Source organism: Diprion similis, chromosome 4, assembly GCF_021155765.1.
Source record: "Diprion similis isolate iyDipSimi1 chromosome 4, iyDipSimi1.1, whole genome shotgun sequence".
Taxonomy (NCBI): domain Eukaryota; kingdom Metazoa; phylum Arthropoda; class Insecta; order Hymenoptera; family Diprionidae; genus Diprion; species Diprion similis.
Genome location: NC_060108.1, coordinates 19,680,383 through 19,692,650, shown reverse-complemented (window position 1 = coordinate 19,692,650; position 12,268 = coordinate 19,680,383). Strand labels below are relative to the sequence as shown.

The 12,268-nt window shown below is 37.5% G+C and overlaps 1 protein-coding gene across 1 annotated transcript; it reads right to left on the bottom strand.

Moving 5' to 3' along the window:
• Nucleotides 1-3,372: 3,372 nt before the first annotated feature.
• Nucleotides 3,373-7,033, bottom strand: LOC124406002 (presenilin-1). Its single transcript, XM_046881299.1, has 7 exons — nt 6,810-7,033; nt 5,668-5,924; nt 5,334-5,543; nt 4,894-5,114; nt 4,439-4,726; nt 4,089-4,327; nt 3,373-4,008 (listed from the first exon to the last, which is right to left on the bottom strand). Exons 1-7 carry the CDS (start codon nt 6,963-6,965, stop codon nt 3,853-3,855), a joined length of 1,527 nt encoding a protein of 508 aa, XP_046737255.1. The 5' UTR covers nt 6,966-7,033; the 3' UTR covers nt 3,373-3,852.
• Nucleotides 7,034-12,268: the final 5,235 nt, after the last annotated feature.

Sequence of the window (12,268 nt, the reverse complement as noted above, 5' to 3'; positions counted from 1 at the left end):
TTTCCTTACGATTAAACAACACAATACTTAATTCTTCGCAGAAGCAAACCTTTCCCATCATAAAGCCCAAGTTCTAAGACCCGTAACCTTTCCTACCTAACAACGCTCCTAATATCTATTGTTTCACCTTCTATTTACGCACAGCTGCAAAATAACCGTGCTTCCATCGTCACTTTCCAAATCACAACCCTCACATTTCTATTTTTCAACCTCCTACTCCTTTTCATTGGTCGTTCGTAAATAAAGTTCCTCCCATAGTCCCCATAATTCTTAACCCTACGTCCCAATTATTTGAAAAATTTCTCATATTCGAAAATGTATTCTTCAACATGAGACTTGAATGCTTTTATCCAAAGCAGACTAACGTTATTTTATAATACGTAAAAAATACTCAACACAGTTTCGTTATGGAAACCTTCCAGTACGTCGCACAACTATCCTTGCACAATTTGTCTGAACGTTACTCTAAAGAACGTAAGAAATACCTGGAAATAATTCGAGGGCATATTCCTTGAAATTTTACTAAATCAAACATATTACGGACAATGATATGATACATACTTTCTAAGAATAATCCACCGGTTTTCTAAAAACTATGAAAGATTATCGTAATTTGATTTTGAAAGAAAACTACATGTTTACAAGAATACAGTAAAATATATCTCATGAGATAGAAAATATGATAAGGTTTTCAACAATTTTTCGGATACGTTCAAAATAGGGTTCGCAATGAATTATAAACGTATTGAGGAATACATGCAAAACGTGTTACAGTTATAAGACTCTATGTGTATACCTATACGCCTTCGTGCTTCCAAATACATTATTGAAAATCTCTGGTACATTTTATGACGCGCTATTACCAATTTACTGGTGACTCAATTTAACGGAACTGATGATAACAGTGATTTGGCGAAACAGCTGTATCAAAGTAAAACGAGCCAAAAACGTTTTTAGCACCATCCTCGTGAGATTCGACATTGTTTTTGACCGACACGTTGCCTTTGCACTTGTTTTCGCAAACAATGAACTCGGTCCTGAGAATCCTGATGACTACACCGAATCCGGTATGGGGCATGACGACTATAATGCAAAGCGAGTCACCCACCCACGCTTGACGCCACAGCGGCTTAGCTGACTGCGGAGTCTATAGAAAACGACCGCAATGTTTGCACTCTTCGAAATGTAAATTTTATCTGCACAGTTTTAACTGTAGGCAACAAAGTAGACTTGGATCAATCGAATTGATAGGAAAGAGAAATTTTGGGGATGAGGTTGATCGGTTTAAATTATCAGCCGAAAGCAGAGTTTCTCAGAATTTACCATCGTAACTATAATACGTAGGGTATATCATTCTAAAAAAAACTCTTCCTCATGACGCATTACGTTATGATAAAAAGTCACTACTTGATGGCCGGATGTTATTCAGTGATTTTGTCGGTAAGAGTAAACCTACATTATGAAAGAAAAAAAAGACAAACGCATGAACTGAATTCGCAGTAAAGTTTGGTTCACTCGAAAGTTCCAAAAATTCACATTTTTCCCACGCGGGTTATTCGATTTCTAGTTACGAGATTGTCACACCTACGTCATTCTAATGCTCGACATAGCTTAGACAACCGCATACGGTGTAGGTTTTCGTAGGCGCAATTGTTTACGGTTTGTCTCTATAAGTACACAGGTATACCGCACCTGCTTTGTTACTTTTTGTGTACAGGAATTATTAACGGCACGCTGCGGTGACTCGTTGTTAACAAGTAGCAATCGGTGCAGAGTCGCGTTATACGCTTGCAATATGGCTAAAACAACGTCAAGGATCAAGGATATTATCATATAAGTCATTGAGGCGTTAGCAGTACTTCTTGCTGCAACAGATATCGGAAAAATATAATTTTCACGAATTTATCTAACAACATTTAGATAAGTCATAATATTATACTACTTATTCGCATATCTTCCCTTGAAAAAATGTTTTTTTTCAGATGTTAGCGCATTTGTTCTTCGAATTTAGAGATTCGGGATTGAACGGAATTCTTTTCGATTCGATATTCACCGTTTCGTTTCGATATGGAATCCTTAAGACATCCGATAAATAAATTCGTTTCGGTATATGATTACAATCTGTATGCAAAACTGATTATTGAGATTCCGAGAAGCTGTTATAGAGTTCCAGAGTCAATTATACGGATGTAGATTTATTAATACATTTATATGCGTCAAACTATCTACTACTGGGGCAATTACTGAATAGTTCTGATTACTAACAATAAGTAAGGCAATGTTGCGCCTACGGTGTACCAGTATGAGAGCGTAGACGGCTTGTGCTGCGCGGCGGTCCGCGGTAAAGCGGTCAGCGTTCGTCGAACGGTCTTGTATGTAACTTGAAGACGGATATCTCGTTACTGTTCCCTCGGAATGGCATTTCACCGAGAACAGTTGCAACTTTGTTGGTTTTAATCAAATACCTCGTATCTCCAGATGCCTTGCAACGAATTGACGGCTTTTCGTCATATCTTGATACTTTTACGATATGTATGACGGGTGTAGATATTGGTTGAAAAAATGGTTCCAGAGTAGCGAGTTGCCTCTCTTTAAATCGCAAAACTGTTCTTCGAAATGATCTTTTCCAAATGAATCAGCTTCAGGAATAATTTTAACGTAAAAATTTTTAACCGGACACAGAATAATAGTTCTTGCGAATAATTATTCGGTGTTCTCTTAGTATGTCATTACAAAACGATTATAAGCTGGAAAGGAAGTTGTGATAAATTTAAAAATGTCTGTCACTGATCGGAATTATTGGATCGAAGTAGATAAATTTCAACGACCACAAAATTCGACATAACGCATCAATCGATACAATCTTGAAAGTGTGAGAAAAAATTCGTGTCTATATCTCGAGAACGTAGATAATCGTTATCAATAATGTTGATATTTGTATTCGCTCATATCTGACTTTAAAACGTGTCGATATTTTCATTGTCGATACACGCTACTGTAAGGTAATCCATGTCTAATCTGGTGGACCAATGTTCGCAAGAACACACAAGATTTGGAAAAATTCATCCTGAAGCTGCTCCTTCAAAATCAGGCTAATTTTTTCACCATTTGTATTAAGTATTCTACAGTAGTTCGCAGTCTACTCTGCTGGCTACAGTCAGATTTGTTTTACTTGAACCTTTTAATATTTTTGAACATGTGGCAGATTCTATGTAAAATATTCATTGTTTCAAATTTACATTGCGTCAATATTGCCATCTTGAATGATTGAAATTCGTAATTTAACGCGGGGCTTTATTTAAGTAATCCTGAAGTGGAAATGTCAACTCGTGTACAAAAATTTCACGTTCTAAATGTAAATTAGACACTGCACCGAATCGTTCATCGTTCCTTTATTTACAAACCGAATGAAAGTGCATTAGTTGTCGACAACGGAACGTATTAAATATATATCACTTAAACACTGGAATAAGTTTCCGCTTTCAAGCTTCTCAATACATACACTCAATTCACGTTCATGGGTCAAAAAGTCTTCACTATATCAAAGTCGTGATCATTCTCACTGTATAGTAAAATCATGAAATATACGTGGACAGGTACCAATTTACAAGAAATGCATATTATAAAGTTTATTATCAAACTAGACTGGGTCAAGTGTTTGACGTACTGTGCAACGGTAGCACTTCTTTTGTAGAACAAATGGCTCAGGGACTTTTCAAACGGCACGTTTCTTTCCGTAAAACCATTCGGCTTTATAATTCATTGCTACGATATACATGATGTCACAATCACTTGGCCTAGACTGGGAAACATGATCTTTTTAGATGTCACTTCAATCTGAAGTCTCGAAAGTTAAATAAACACTTGTTCACTGGCTAGGCTGTCCGCAAATGGCGCAACGATCACTCTAGTTGCAAAATAAAATATCAAACCAACTGTGATCGAAATCGGGAGAGCTGGTAGAGCTTTTTTGAAAATAGCTAAGAGCAGCAGCGTCAGGCACAGGCCCTAAAAATAGAAACATAAGAAAGTGTCACCATTATAAACATTCATTCATTCAATCACGTTAGTCGATAATATGTACGTACGATTAATATGGCTACGAAACAAGCCAGCGTCGTATTCCAGTCACCATAACTGGACGCTTTGCCAACTAGGACAGAATAAAAAATAAAATCTCCCAGACCCAGCTTAATTCCTCTTTCTTCTTCCATTGTAGCTTGTTGTTGCTGTTGCGATTCGTTCCTATACTGACCAGTTCGAGAAGGCTCGGGTAACGATGAGTCTTCTTCTCTAATTTCTCTAGCTCTCCTCGCGCTTCGTTCAGCTGCAATTGAATTCACAGTTTAGCGCTCTTATGGTACAAATGAGATAATGTTTGATCCCTAATTTTCACCTACTCATTGTTCAACTTGAAGTGCTTTAAATTGTTCATTACCATGCGTTGCCACCCATTCGTTAGTAAAACCACCTTCCTCTGAGTCTCCAGCTCCAGCACTTCTCCGTGTTTGTGTGGGAGTTGGTGAGCCAACAGTGTCACCTGCAGCAGCATCGCCACTGGCCATAGACACCGTTGGCGTAGCTACATAACCAACGTAATTCAGTGTGAAGGTATAGAGAATCGTCGAAGAATAAATCAATGCTGGGAATATAGGCTCATTTCTCGCTTGTGCTGTCTCAACCAGTATTCGTAGAGGTCCTTTAGGTGTCAGCACAGCTATCACATCTGAAAAATTACAAGAGTTAGTGTAAGAAAAAATGTGCGGAATTGATCTCAAGAGTTGTATGATTAATGCAATTCGGATTTATTGGGAATTAAAAATCTAGAACATGAGGAAATTGGTGATGTTTACTGTTTCGTTTGCTGATTAAACGATTGCCAATGATAGTTACCCCAAATACTGATGACTGCGAGAACAACCCAAGTGGTCCACTCAGGCAGATACTTGATGAACACCAAGGCCATTAATGCTGCAATGAAAATTAGATAGGCTTGTTGCAGACGTAGTGGTCCCAGCCAGTGAATACAGATCATTCCAACAACTCCGAAATTCCACAAAACAATGGATAATGTTATTACATCCATTGGTATATTATAAGCCCTCAATACTTCCCTAGAAAAACAAAATTTAATTCCTACCAGATCGCTACGAGATCTAAATAAGGAAACAAGCTTTTTAGAACTAAGCCTATGGCACAAAGATTTTCCATATAAAAAGTGATAAGATTGAATTAAATTACATATAACCCACAATATATATTATTACTATTATTATTGTTGTTGTTGTTATTATTATTATAACTGTAGAAGTTTAGTGACGATTTTTACTCACTCGCAGTATAATATTGAGAATAAGAAGAGGAGCATGAAAGAGCTCATGATTAGCCAAGCATGTATAGTTCTGTAAAATCTATACTTGTACAGTAGAATTAATATCACAGTCATTCCCACGATGACTGACATCATTATGAGCGAATTAGCAATGGCTTGCCATACCTTTGTACTTGTATCTGAACTTTCTTCGTGAAATGGTGTATACACTCTATAAAAAGGTGAAATAAAAAAATAACTTTATAACGGAATAATAATTTGCAGTGGAAGTTGGTGCATAGTGAATAGTCAAACTGCATGTGATTTAAGATGTAAAAAAAATTATCTTCACATACAAATATACGTCCTTGGTTGTATAGAAATTGACGGAGCTGATAGTGGCAACCACTACTAGCATGCAAAGCGATACTGGGACAAACAGCTTTATGACGTGAGCAGCTCCATATTTCAATTCCTCTTCATCTTCATCTGTAAATTCGTCAGAGTTGTTGGCTGGACCCCCAGAATTTGATCCATGTCTTCTTCGAACTGGTAATACTGGAACCGTAGATCCTGGTGTTTCAATACGAACATCTGGCACTCCATTTTCTCCCTATCAAAATAATTTTGTTTTCAAAAATCTTTCCATTGTCAGAGATGTGCAGTGCATTTTTCACAGCGTGAGAATCTAAGGCACTCTTAGTTGTTTGCAGTAATTTGAAATAAAAATTCTTTACATGCGTATTTTAAAATTATTGAACAGAAGTGAAAACTTTGAAAAGGAATTGTTGAAGTAATGGTTTTGTAACTTTTGAAAATATGGAAAGTAGAATTTTAGTCATTGTTCTTGTATATAATTGTTAAGAAACTAACTACTTTTTGTATTAGCTAATTTTTGATCAGATGATTCGTTGATTCTTATGATTACTCATGATTACTCAAACTGATGGTTAGGCCAGGAAGAGTAAGACAGAAAAGAGCTGAAACGTTTTTTACACAGCAGATGTTCCAAATGAGGACATCATGGTACATCAAGTCAAACAGTAACGATAATAAAAAAAAAAAAAAAACAGATTTCTGGTTTATCAGCTGAGATAATTCAACGAACTGTCACATTCTCTGCGATATAAGAATTACACTTTTGACGCTTTGCCTAAGTAAGAAGTACTCGCATGACACAAAATCGCATAAAACTCCATATTTTCCCAATTCATTAATAAAATGCAACATTAGGAGATCTGGATAAAGTGAAAATGGACGTGAGACAAAATAATAAAATAGCGAATTGCAATTAGATACCCATGACAGTAGGATGTGTCATCCAATGGCCAATTTGAGATCATGTTCGTATAAGGAATGCAAATATGCCAACGACAAATTCACGCGTGACGTCTTATAACGTTCCGATTGATTTATAAATCATTGTACGCAACGAATAAACATCCTGATGTTAGAAATATCGCGTAACTCATAGGTAAGCAATTTTGTGGAACAATACCTGTGAGGAAGCTTCGCTCGCCGCGGATCGTTCAGTGTTGCTTTTTGGACGGCGTTTCTTCCGTTCAATGGCTAACCCGTCTGTGCGAACTTCGGCAACGTGACCGTCCATCAGGCGTGTATATTCAGTTGCCGAATCAGAATCACTATCAGTCATTCACGAAATTAACTGTACTTCTCTGTATGACCCACCTTCGACGGCATCAGCATCACAGTATATCAATAAACATCGAACAATTACGAACAATGCGATCGTCGCGCCATCACTACGGCGGTAGCAGCCCACCGAAATATAACAGAACTAAAACCTTGCATTAGCCTGACCGTATAGAGAGATAACTCGCTAGTAGTATTCTCATCGTTTTCTTACCAAGTCGCGCATGCGCACATCAAGTACCATACAGCATCACCAAAAAGTTATGTCATGATTTCACGGGTTCCATAGACTACGGACAAAGCAGTGAGAGTAGACCGCATACGGATAAACCGCCGAATCTGATCGGCAATGCCGCACTTCTTACTGACCGACATAAATTACCTTGGCGATGCCCTAAGTCAATTTTTTTAAAGTCACTCATGAACATGAACGTGAAATTAATTTACCATTTCACGGAAATGATAGTTTGGTAACAAGACAACTAATATGAAACAGACGAAAATGTGTGATGTGGACTCTGATGCGTCGATTAAAGAGATAAGGAATAAATTTCGCTGTTACAGAAAAATATACTATATGTACGTTTTTTGTCACTATCAATCAGTTATAAAATACCACGAGGGTATATTTTTTCTATTTGAAACATTTTTTTTCCAGTAAAAACAAGAAGACTGACCTGAATTAGACGTATTCCGAAGTAACGAAATGTTGATGTCACAGTGGAGCCAATAAAACTCAGTGACTTGAAACAGATGATAATATATAATTAATAACATGTTTGTACAAACAAAAAAGTAGTTAGCTTCGGTAACCGATAAAGGGTTCGATTAGCTGAAAAACAAACAAAAGGTTTGATTGGCTGGAACAAACAAATGGTTTGATAAGCTTAAACATACGAAGCGTCTAAAAAGCTGAAACAGGCAGAGATACGATTAGTACAATGATGAAAGTGCGTACACTGACAAAAGTTATATCGATCCTCACTTGAAATTCACGACACCAGTCTGTAACTTGATTATTTGTATTCATTAAAAAATAAATTGTAATTTATTAATTTTATGTCAATTTTCTACGAAGGATTATTAAAGTAAATATCTTTTTCAACTGAACACTATATTTCTTATGTCAGCATATCTGTGAAATAGTTGGTTCTTTACTCTGAAATAAAAAATAATACGTTCAGTAGAATAAATATACCTACTTACGTTCACTGCACTCAGTCTTACGGCAAAATTTTTTGCTATCACTATACACTCCTACATTTTCACCCTCCCGCGTCGAGCGCTGTCACATTTGAAAACGTGATTCTTCGTAACAAGATTTATTGAAGAGCTGAAGACTCAACACAGCAAGAGAGCTTTGATTTTCATACACCGTTTAAGAAATCAATGCGCGAAAGGCGCGATTCATTGATTCATCGTATCAACCGTCGCGCAAAAGGCGCGTCTGATTCCCGTGAATAATTCACGCGCAAAAAAGCGCGACCGAACAATCTGTCAAAAAAACTTAAATATCCAGAACTTCTGGCAATATTCTGTAGAAACCCAATCCGCATCTGTGTCTTTTTGAAACTGACACATGGCGATGCAGATTGTTGTTCTCACATGGAAATTAAGTCCAGGAGGAAGGTGGGGTGAAAAAAAAGGCATGCATTAATGTGTGGCGTGACGGTCGGCGTCCTCTTCGACGCGGAGTCTTCGAGCTCAGCATCTCTCCCCATCCAGCGTACCACGAAACGCGATAGATAGTTCAGAGATGCGATCTGCCCATTCAGATGATCACAGAGACCAATCAAATTAAATAATGATTGATAATAACTAAGTTAATGAATCGGATAACGGCTATAGAATAATTGCAAAGTGACAAAAAATAGATAATTGAACTACGTTGAAATTTAAAAGTTGACCAATGGCCCGGATCTCGTACAGAGTCTTTTCTGTGTTTTAGGATTGAAATCTCTGTGATCGTTTGACGTTGTGAATTAAAAAAGTTAGTAACATCGCGATACATCACGACCTTCCTACCCTCGCCTGACTCCCAACGGAACCAACCAATGGAAATGTTGAAAAGAGAGACTCACACGCATACTAAATCCCGTGACGGTCCCAAAATACGAGCCTACCTACGCGGTTACCTATATTCGATCTAGACGATTCGTCATTTTTTCCAACACACATCATTCTTAATCATTCGCACCGTGGTAACTGTCACTTACTTATTCGTTGATTATTATCTGTAGGGGATAAAATATTTTTGTACCATAGTTAGTCGGCTGATTATGTAATAATTTTAAATATACTTTGTTTAGTTATTTTAGCGATGCCGGACTATTGGTACATCAATATTTTGGAAAAAATAGAGTAAAAACATCCTGTATGCTTATCAGCATTCAACTAAGCGAACTAAATCTTCAGTCGATTATTACTTGCTGAATTATAAATGATTAAAAATAATTCAAGATCGTGCATGCAATTCGATTATATTAAATTATGCCACACGTTGAAATTTCATTGATTATGCGATACTTTGAATATAATTAAACCTCAGGTAAATCCATCGCTTAAACGATGGCATCGGTGAATTCAAACGCAAGATTATTTCAATATCTAAATACAATTTGTCCTCGCGAATGTTAAACATATTCAATTTTATATATTTTGTCACGGCTTTGGAAAACATTATGGCTTACACAATCAAATGAGAAATGATTTGCGTAGTTTTATACCTGTTGCGTTGATGCAATAAATTCATCGTTTCAGGTACTGCATGACTTCTGCCAAGATTTACAAACGTGTTGCACGTGTACGAGACGCGATTCGCAAACCGAGACTCGAACTCAAACTAAGTTCTCGTTTCGCAAGGTCCGTTTTACCAAGAAGTACGAAAGAAACCCACAAGATTATCATGGCATTTTTTCGCCACAAAACGTAACAAAACGCTTTTGATCAATCAAAACTCTGCCTGAGAACAATTCTAATCTGTCAATAAGCTCTCTATAAAACTCTAAAACGCCATACCTAAATTAAGAATTTGCACTTTAATATCTCTAAAGACTCTATTTCATGCTCACTCCTACTTTTTGTGCTTTAGCTGGCTGCTCGAACCGACTAAATACACTTGCTAACAATTTAACTACGCATTTACCACATTATGAAAAAAAAAATCGACGCCACAGGCAGGGAGAAATAAAATCGAGATCGCTAAAGCTAAAGTTGCACAAAACTCAACAGTTGAAGAAAAAATGAAAACTCGAGACTCGAAACTTACCTTTGATATTCGCATGATGTTCTTACTTCAATGATTCGTTTTTTCCTCCAGGCACACGTCTACGTTTCTTCTATTAACTACCAATCGTAAGTTTATCACTAGGCACTCGTTAATCACTTTATACAGACCGAATTTTGCGATCTGAATTCTGTTCTACCGGCACACGTGGCTCGCCTCCAGCCGCTGGAAAGCGAATGATAGCGAACGACGCCGCGTAGCGATATAAACGGTCCAAATCTCGCGCAATCTGAAGTCTGCGTCAAGCGCAAGTTTGAATTTTCTGACGAATTTCAGCTGACTAGAATATACGTTAATATGAGTGAACAATTAGAGAAAATTCACAAACTTTTTTTCTTCTCAATGTATGAAAATATGATCGAAACTAATCACATGACGTTACCGGTAGTGTTTTTTACACTGAAGATATATAAAGACGTTCAGTGCTAGAAATCTCGGCTAACGTCTCAAATTACCGACTAACGAGACCGCAAATTACTTAAATTCCCAGCTCGAATTTTACTTACTTAGTGCAGTGTAATGGAGCACTTTGCGCACTATCTTCTACGTGATCCAGTAAGGTCATTTCAATCGCCTCGATTATTATAATTTAATCATTTCCACCAACCTCTCATTTCAGCACTATTAATAATCACTGCAATCTTGTCAATCTCAAAACTAAAACTACGTAGTATATTCCAGAAAATCAATTTAATGAATCACTGAATTACTTTTCTAATCAAGATATAATTATCAATTCATGCGCGATAAAAATTTATGTGAATATTTGCTCCCCATAATACAGCGTACAGAAATTAGACCATTTGAGTCTGTCGTATACGTTTCAATGATAAGAAAAAGGATCCTCAAAACTGCGACAATCCTCCTATTTCTCTATTTGCATTGTTTAAAAACTTCTTCAGAGCATTTAAATTGAGTTGAGTTAGTTAATTAAGTTAGTCCCCGTCAAGTTCGCATCACGTGTTCCTGAAACCGATTTCAAAGCATCCTCGTAGTGCTTTCTCTCTTCCTCGTCGCTCATGGACGCAATGCTATCCGTAAAATCTCGATCCGGCTTAGAATTGAGCTCCTCGTCCTGTATGTTACCCTGTTGGCAGTTCGATAAAGACGAGCTCATCCGCGCAAGTTTTTCCGCAATATCCATGACCGGTAATTTCGTGGGAAGTCTGGCGGGCTGCATCCGAACAATGGTTTTCTCCGTCCAGTCGATGAGTGTTTCAACATCAGATTCTTCGCGTGACGGATTCCACCAAGCTGTTCCTTCGGAATGCTCCTGAACCTCCATTGAAGAGTTTTCCGTAACAGTCCACTCGCCGCTACGCGACGGAATTACTTCTTCCACGTCTCGAATCATCGGCGATCGTTTTTGAAATTTGTACCGCAGCTTTTTCATCCGTGAAAATCTTCTTTTCCGCAGCTGTTGCAGCAATGTCCTCGACATCGACTGCGCTAATGTTTTGAGCTGCTTCGGGGTGACCTGGTACACTACCGTGTACGACATTTTCAAGTCTACGTAACACGTGGAAAAAGAAACGGATTGAGCATGTTACGGTTACGAGTAGACTATTATGCTTAGGTCAAAGATAAAATGAGTCAGGTAATTAAAGTAGTAATTGCCATTTAGCTCTCTTTTTTTTCGAAGAGTACATCAAAGGACCATGAATTTTGAGCACCAAAGTGATGATAACTAACGTCAATTCAAACCAAAAATAATTCGTACTTTAATTGACTATATGCTCCTTGATAAAAATCGGAGTGAGCCATCACAAGATGGAGTTATAGACCTACTCCCCGAAGAGCTCGGAGGACCCTTGCGACCATAATTCCGTCGTTACCTTCAAAACTTGTACTCACATTTTTTTATAATTGATTACGCCTTTTTTCTTTCGGTTGAATACGATTTTGGTATCGTACAGACATTGCCTGTACTACTCTGCACTCTCAATAAGCTAAAGGTTCTGCCGTTCTCTTATCTATCTGAAATGGCATGCATAGTGTACCTTACTCAGCAAGTTACT

Excerpts from the sequence above, each read along its gene's own strand:
- LOC124406002 (XM_046881299.1), bottom strand. The coding sequence starts at position 6,965 with ATGACTGATAGTGATTCTGATTCGGCAACTGAATATACACGCCTGATG. Across the intron at positions 5,115-5,333 it reads TTCTCAATATTATACTGCGA|GGAAGTATTGAGGGCTTATA; the intron begins GTGAGTAAAAAT and ends TTGTTTTTCTAG. Across the intron at positions 4,009-4,088 it reads GTTTCGTAGCCATATTAATC|GGCCTGTGCCTGACGCTGCT; the intron begins GTACGTACATAT and ends TTCTATTTTTAG.